The sequence below is a fragment of the Hippichthys cyanospilos genome, chromosome 21, assembly GCF_059441005.1.
Source record: "Hippichthys cyanospilos isolate Australia breed blue-spotted pipefish chromosome 21, RoL_Hcya_1.0, whole genome shotgun sequence".
Classification (NCBI taxonomy): domain Eukaryota; kingdom Metazoa; phylum Chordata; class Actinopteri; order Syngnathiformes; family Syngnathidae; genus Hippichthys; species Hippichthys cyanospilos.
This window is the reverse complement of record NC_142389.1, coordinates 8,373,110-8,381,015: the sequence shown is the minus strand read 5'-3', so window position 1 is coordinate 8,381,015 and position 7,906 is coordinate 8,373,110. Positions and strand designations below refer to the sequence as shown.

Genomic DNA, 7,906 nt, shown 5'->3' with positions numbered 1-7,906 from the left:
ATGGCACGCTTCCGGAATAAGCCGCACCCACAGCCAACTTTCGCGCGAAACATCAGACCGCACCATTCAATTGAGAAAGAGGAGTGTGGAATACACAGACCTATTTTAATGCGCTAATTTTTCTCTTTGGAAATTCAAATCACAGGAGTATGTATATAGTTACAATGTGTAAAAAATAATTCTAAGTGTATCAATCCTAATATATAAGTATCAAACATAAAATTTTAAGTTGCAACTCGCGATGACCCCTTCGATTTACAGTCAATCCGCTTTCCTATGTTAATGTTTAAATCCATTCCGACTCCCCGCTGTTGTAGTTTCCCTTAGGAAAATCGTATTTTTGACTGTGGAATTTACAGCTAAACGGAGAAAAAAATGGCCCTCGAGTCGAAGGTAATCACTTTTCAAAAATTTTGTCGGTGTTGTACACTGTTTTTTTTGCCGGAAACGGCGAGTCTTTGTGAGTCGGATCAAGTGTAGTGTTTCTGTTCGGTTGAATGAACTGGTGAATAAATACATACAAACTGCTGGTTTGCTGCAGTTGTTGTTGTCTTTGTTCACTTTTGAACCATTCTTAAACGATAGTGGTGAAAAGCGACATTTGGAGTACACTTTGGCGTCGCTCCACTTGACTTTGCATGAAGAACTTGACTCTGCTTACAGTCTGATCTAGATGCGATGTATTGTGCTCAACAAATTGAAGAAATGTAACCAAAAAAATCCTCCTATAAAATGAGTGGTTGTTGTAAACTAATGAAACCTTCATGAAGATTTTGCACACAATTCAACGCTTCATTGTGCTTAATTTGCTCTATAACGCTATCAAATGCTCCAGAAGAATTCTATGTATATTTATTAAGAAAATTGCATGAATGTTTTTGTGCATGAAAAAAATTCAACAAGTGCTACCAGGAAATTTTTTATTCATTTTTATTCATAGATATTATAATTGTAATTAATGCATTATATTAAGCAATCAAATCCAAAGCCACCTGGAATCAAATTCAGGACTCTGAACACTGAGGCAAATATGCAAACCACTGTCACTGAGCCACCCTCAAAATGTTCCTAAATGGGAAATTAGCCTTTTGCGCATTGTAACTATAACAATTGCAGAAGCCCGAAATCCACAAAATGTGAGATGACAGACAGGCGATCTGTATTGCGTTTTGCTGCTGTTTTATGTTTTCAGTAATCACTAAATCACTTCCTGAAGCAGTCACGTTGTCCAGCTGGCCAGTGTGGCTTCACATACCATAATTTCCAGGTCTTGCCCATATAAAGAGTAATCACCCTCTCCATTACGCTGCACATTTCGTCCTATCATTAATCTAAACTGAATTTCTAAGGAAATATTTACACGCTGCCAAAATGTATGTAGAGTACTCACCAATATGAATCTTGCAAATATACATCTTAGTTTACAATCATTCATCATTGTTGCATGTGACTTCCTCTAGGCTCTGCCTTTTAAGTCCAAATTTATTACGGCTGAGCTGGCTCGTCTGTTCAGTCAATCGGACAGCGAAGAGGAGGACTTTGAAGGCTTCAGTGACGATGATACACGAGTGGATGGAAGGCATTTGAACAAGCACTTCAAGACAAAGGTATGCATACCATATAAAATATACCAGCCAAGCCTTTGCTTAGTAAATATAGTGGGAGCGATACTGATAGCCAAATGAAGCTTCATGAAGCAATGAAGCTTTACAACCAACTCTGCACATGGTTCAAAGCTTCACGATGCTTCAGTTGCTGTATGGCACCATCAAGTGGACCAGAAGCCCAAGAAGTAATCCATGTTGATAATTTTCTAGCTATTTAAGAAAATTACATGAATGTGCTTATATTACTCTAAGAGCAAAATATTAGTACTATTAGGATAGTTTGTTATTTATATTACTTAGGAATCGATTTTTCCAGATTTTTTTTCACCTTATCAGAAGCAATCAAATCGAATTGTTCCCAAATAGGACAATGCTCCAAAATCGATTGCAATTGTAACATCAGCCAAAAATGCACAAAACGTGAGAGACAGGCGATCTCGATTGTGTTTTGCCGCCGTTTAATTTTTGTAGTGCCCACCAAACTATTTCCTAAAACAGTCACATGGTCTGGCCGGCCAGTGAGACTTCATGTCATCATTTCCGAGTCTTGCCTATGTGACGCTTGCCTCGATACACGCTTCGTGGACACGCCCCTTCCAATACTCGAGACAAGTTTGGTTTGAATACGTATTGAACAAAGCCAAAGAAAAAGCAAAATGCCTGCAAGCTGAGCTTTGTTCTGCTGTGAGGCAAATGTTTCATGTGATGCCTTACGCAACCTAAAATCCTGCAACATTAGAGAGACATTTACTTTGACAGTTTCAGTAGTTTCCATTTTCTGAATATTTTGTGCGCTCCTGCGTTTTCGTATCTTAGCAGATGGTTGAGTCAGAGGATAGCAGTGATGTGGACACAGGCTTCTACTCTGATGGCGAGGAGGCATCAGCACCTAAGAGACGAAGTCTCTTAGTAGCTCTCAGGTGTGTGGACTTTTATTAATTGTGTTGAACATGATGAATGCAGTGTGCATACAGTACACATAGTGCACTGTTCCACCCCTTAATTTAAACTATTCAAGCTATTCGAACCAAACGCTGTTGCTAATCAAGCTAATGTAAATATTAGAACCACTCAATGGGATAGCGTGTAAAATTTTGACAATTTTTCATTACGGACAGCAGGAGGTGCTGCATTTACCATTGTCCGTAGCTAAAACAAACATGGCCGCCTCCGGAGAAGTGCCCCATGCAATATCAATTATTGATAACTAGACCTATGATTATATTTAAAACATACTGTTGGTCATTAAGAACACATTCATTTGCAAGTTTTTGAAAGTTACCAAGATTTAATGTATTAATTTTTAATGAAATCGGTCTAAATCTTACACACTGTCCCTTTAAAGCCAGATTGTTGTATTACAGTTCGTATTGGTTGTCCTTATGTCAACACGCGCTCTGAGCGAAAAATTATTTATTGGCGGCCTCATAATTTTCATGACATTCATGTGGCCCGCATATCAATGTGTATTCTCAGATTTCCTGTCAAACAGTCGCCCACCCCCAAAAAGGAGCACAAAGCAAAAGGCATCCAAAAGCCGGTTAAAGAAACTGTGGCACAGAGGGTGAGGCAGAGGATGAAGAAGGAGGAGGATAAACAAAGCCAAGCGAAGACAGAAAAGGAGCAGGAAGAAGATGAGGCTGCGTGCCAAAGCTTAAGCAAACGGGAGAAAAACATCCAGGAGAACAAGGCCATGGTGCTTATAGTGATACATGGCATCAATAATACAATGCTGTACTATTGACATCACAATGCAAACACCGATCCTTCATTTTTCTACTTGGTTGTTGTCTTTCAGCTAGCCAAGCTATTTGCTGATCTCACCAGTATTGCAGACCTAACTTTGCCTCAAGTGAGCACTGCCACACAACGAAACCCTCCAATTGAATTTGAGATGCTGAAACCAAACCACCTACTCTTCTTTCCTCTTTGTTCACATCTTGGCAGAAGGGGAAGAAACACTCTCCGATGAAAACGACGCGGAAACGCAAATCGCAGCAGGACGCTGGTTGTGAAAGGAGGAACCCGTCCCGTAAAGCCCGCCCTCCTGAGAACTTTGCCGTGGACCAAGTGTGTGAGCCGTTGCCCCGCAATGGCCCCAAGGCGATAGACCTCAGGAGACTCCTCGAGGTACAAGTGTGAATCGCCGCGTCAACGCCATTTGATGTCAATAAGCATTACAATCAACCAGCTTCATCAAACAATAGTCACATAAATGTATTTGAATTCATCTAAATATGTTCAATGCAGAACAAGTAGTCTAAACACTAATCTGATTTCATATTTCATTTGTGGAACGTGTATTAAGGCACAAAATCCAGCCCCCTTCGGTTGACTTTTCTGCTTAATTCATACTCTACAAACATAATATCAATCAGAAGGCTGCGTGCATACTGGTAGGCCTTCAGAAAACATATTCATCTTAAGAATTTTGCGGGTTGACAAATCCAAATAAAGTCAAAAAAACCGTTACCAATCAAGGAGAATTCACATCATCACTACTAAAGATATTGTTTCAAATGATGCTGTCACAGTTACAATGTTTAACCTTGAGCGTTAAATTGTAATCCCTCGTTCCGTCCGGCAGTGATATGCAAAGAATGATTCAAGTTCAACTAAACACAATGTGACGATGAGTTAGGACCTGAAGAATAAATTTGGCTAAACCAAAGTTCTCCTAGGTAGAGGCCAAGTGTGCTTGCTTCAAGCTGTTTGTCTGTTCCAGTTGAAGTTGACTTTAAATGTCACATTAAACAAAACAATTAAAGAACCATCAATTTGTTAATCTATTATCGTAATGCTGACATATAATGTGAAAAGCCATAGACAGGCTAACATAAATTAAGCACAGATGTTAAGGTAATTCAACTTTCGGCAAACTACTACATTTAGTTTTAGCCTTGTGTAAATGTTTGACCCGGACTCCCGATTGGCAGGTGGATGAGGAAAGCGCCGGCAGCAAGGCAAAAAAGAGGAGGAGCAGCCACCGACGCAGTCAGTTTGACTTCAAGTCGGTTGATGACATCACCGAAGAAGACTTGGACAACATAGCTTACCGCAGCAAAGACAAGATTTGGGACAAGGACAATGTGAGTCACCTACACGCTTTACCAAGTGTCCTTCTTTTATTTCTGTTGTGTACTTTGCTGATGTAAATTCTCAGATATGTCCTGAAGTATATATTTTCCTGATGAATTTAGCTACATTTGAAAACTGGTACAGTGGGCCCCCGGTTTACGAGATTAATCCGTTTCGCGGTTGGGATCGCCGTATGGCGGGCGATCCAAACCTATGTTAATTAGCTGATGCGGGTAAAAACATAAAAATTGGAAATAAATGTAAAAATTGGTATCAAAATAGTATAGTAAGTGATACTTATATATAATATAGATGCATGCAATTAAATAACATCATAAATATAAAAAAAAAGCAAGGATTTATTTACCTTTGAGTGACAAATGTTATGGCCAAGTAAGGGAAGCCTAGGCTAGGCTATCTTAGCTTTCTTCGTATTACTTGATTATCTCCAGCTTTGTTTCCATGTAAATCATCTTCTTACTTCTCTCTTTAACATTGCTAGCAATTTTGGGGCTCATGGATAAGCAACTCAAGTTTGAATTAAGCACTAAAATGCATAATAAATACCATATTGAAAGCACTCTCACATGAGATCAAGTCTTTAGGCAGCCATCTTTGTGACTCTGTGCGCCGACAAATAGCAGACCAGCATCTTTGTGACCCCATCACGCTGACTAATAGGAGACCAGTATCTTAGGGAGTCTAGATGCCGACCAATAGCAAACCAGCATTGCAGTGACGCGCAGCAGCGGAGGATGTTTGACGCCAACAGAAATAAGAGCAATTACCTAAAAACGTCTCGAGGGAGACAAAACAACAAACACAACCAACCCCACAGGTCATGACAGTTTTCTATGTTAATCGTAAAGCAGGATAAATGCCTTGAGGAGGGGACCAAAAAAAACGCAGTATTCCACATCACAACATGAAAAAAACGTAAGCCAGGGACGCCGTAACCCGGGGGTCCACTGTACTATGTTCTACTCCATTTTTTAAATCACTACAGCTGCTATTTGCGATTGTGTAATGTTGTTCACCTCAGGGAAGCTCTTGCCACCAGTGCAGACAGAAAACCCTGGACACAAAGACAGTGTGCCGCAGTGGATTCTGTTCTGCGGGCAAAGGCCAGTTCTGTGGGCCCTGTCTGAAGAATCGCTACGGCGAGGATGTGCGCACCGTATTACTTGACCCGGTTAGTACCAACACACTACACCAGGGATCAACAAACTTAGAACTACTTCTTTGGTACTGAGTAATACGAGGGGCTACCAGTTTATGTGAAGGCACCGATCTCGCAATAATTAGGAGTAGCTGCAGTAAATGTATAATATGTACTGTAAACGTAATACATGCAATGTTTTTTTAACCCTGGGATCTGTTGGGTCCCCGGAAAAATTATGTTACGGGTCCCAACAGGAAGGTTTGCAGTCCCTAAATTGCTCAGTAAAAAGAAAAAAGTAAATCTAAGGTTCAAACTGCATTTGCAAGATGTGAGCAAGAACCAGCAACAGATATTTACCAATGTCACAGTAAAATGTATTAAAATAATGGAATGTACTTACATATAGCATCCGTCATCATTTTATTCATATCGCCAACCACTGATATCACTTAGTCCATTTTGGAAGAAAAGTTCACTTTTTGCCTTGAGGAATTGTTTAGCTTGAACATGTGTGTTTTGTTCCTCCTCTTGACCTTCCGCATTTTGTTTTCACGTCTTTACTTTCTGGCTAATTGTTAACCGATTCTGTATTATGTGACTTGTCACTGGTACTTGAAAAAACTTGCAGGATTTACATTGTTTCTGACCAAAATAAATAGCACTTTTTTTGTGGAAGGCATTTTTTTCCCTCAACAAGATCCCCACAGACAAAATCTCATGAAAAAACGAGACAATGCGAGATCAAAGCAAACATGGCAGGCTTAGTTGTCAAAAATGTTCAAAAGTGGTCAGGTTTTGCTGAATAAAAGAGTAGATGGACGATGATTAGTATTTTGATGTCAAAAAACGATGCCCACACGTTGATTTGTCAAAAATTATGCGACTAGGATGTACAAAAACTATTAACTTCACAAAATGTGTTGAACGGCATTATTAAGATTTCTATTCAACTATAATGCGGTAATAAAAAAGATCTTGTCTTTTCTGTAGAAATGGTCATGTCCTATCTGCAGAGGAATGTGTAACTGCAGCCTGTGTCGAAAAAAAGAGGGGCGCTGCGCCACCGGCATTTTGGTGGGGCTAGCCCGCTACAACGGCCACGACAACGTCCATGAGTACTTGGAGAGGTACGCTAGTCACTCTGTCCATCCGTTCACATATTTACATAGGGATTTTCTTTTTTTTTTTTAATTGAAGTTATGCCTTCTTTTTTCCCATTGCAGAATTCAGAAGGACCTTCAGTAAAGACGCTAACTGTCTTCATTCAGTTAATACAAAGCGCAGTACTGTAGAACTCCGTAATACGTGTTTATTCTTTTCGACAAGTACTTTTTTTTGCAACGGCTTCCGCTGATCTCTCAGTATAAAACACTGTTTCAGTACTGTATTTTACTAGTATTTTTTCAGTTTTCAACCTTGCGTTTTAGTTTTAATTTTTTTCCCCACGTGAAAACAATCGAACTTGCAAACGGTTTTACAGATATATACAAGTTTAAGTCATTCTGTGGCCATGACTTTAACGCTTAACAATCCAATCATCTTTTCCCATAAAACACCCAAAAAAGAAAAACTGCAGTCTACAATATTACAAACAGTTGTGACAAAAGTAAGCTTAAGTATTGTTCTATTGTTTGTCTCTATGTGTTGCTGCACCGTTTGTGTTCAGAAATCCATTGCTTGAATGGTGTTAACATTGGCACAGCAAAGTTATGTGACTGTTTCTGATGCTGTTGTTCGAATGTGTGCTCCCAAGTCAAAGCATTAAATCATCCCGGCTAAAGCTTGTATCTCAAAAAACTGATAGGTCAGGTTACTTGTGTATTAATGTATCACTGAATCAGGATTTTTTTTTTTTTTTTTTTTTTTGTCATTTCAATGTAACATAGTTCCAATAAAGAGTGAATTGTTTAGAATGTTTCTGTTTTTGTGTATTTGTAATGCAAAATTTACAACGGTGCTGTGATTTTTGGGCGTGTTGCAGAGAATTTCACTTCATTTGGTTATTTACACTGTTATTATACTAAATATTTATACTTGTATATTATGGGGACACCCACAC

The 7,906-nt window shown here is 39.2% G+C and overlaps 1 protein-coding gene across 2 annotated transcripts; it reads left to right on the top strand.

The window, feature by feature from the left end:
* Positions 1-271: 271 nt before the first annotated feature.
* cdca7l (cell division cycle associated 7 like) lies at positions 272-7,752 on the top strand. Of its 2 annotated transcripts, none has more exons than XM_088405137.1 (10): positions 272-393; positions 1,461-1,607; positions 2,427-2,527; positions 3,084-3,303; positions 3,406-3,459; positions 3,555-3,737; positions 4,544-4,696; positions 5,728-5,877; positions 6,838-6,974; positions 7,071-7,752. In XM_088405137.1, exons 1-10 carry the CDS (start codon positions 376-378, stop codon positions 7,090-7,092), a joined length of 1,185 nt encoding a protein of 394 aa, XP_088261263.1. In that variant the 5' UTR covers positions 272-375; the 3' UTR covers positions 7,093-7,752. The 2 variants fall into 2 exon arrangements, with proteins under 2 accessions (XP_088261263.1, XP_088261262.1); XM_088405136.1 differs by having other exon boundaries at positions 2,424-2,527.
* The last annotated feature ends 154 nt before the right edge of the window (positions 7,753-7,906 follow it).

Excerpts from the sequence above, each read along its gene's own strand:
- cdca7l (XM_088405136.1), top strand. Across the intron at positions 4,697-5,727 it reads AGATTTGGGACAAGGACAAT|GGAAGCTCTTGCCACCAGTG; the intron begins GTGAGTCACCTA and ends TGTTCACCTCAG. Across the intron at positions 5,878-6,837 it reads GCACCGTATTACTTGACCCG|AAATGGTCATGTCCTATCTG; the intron begins GTTAGTACCAAC and ends TCTTTTCTGTAG.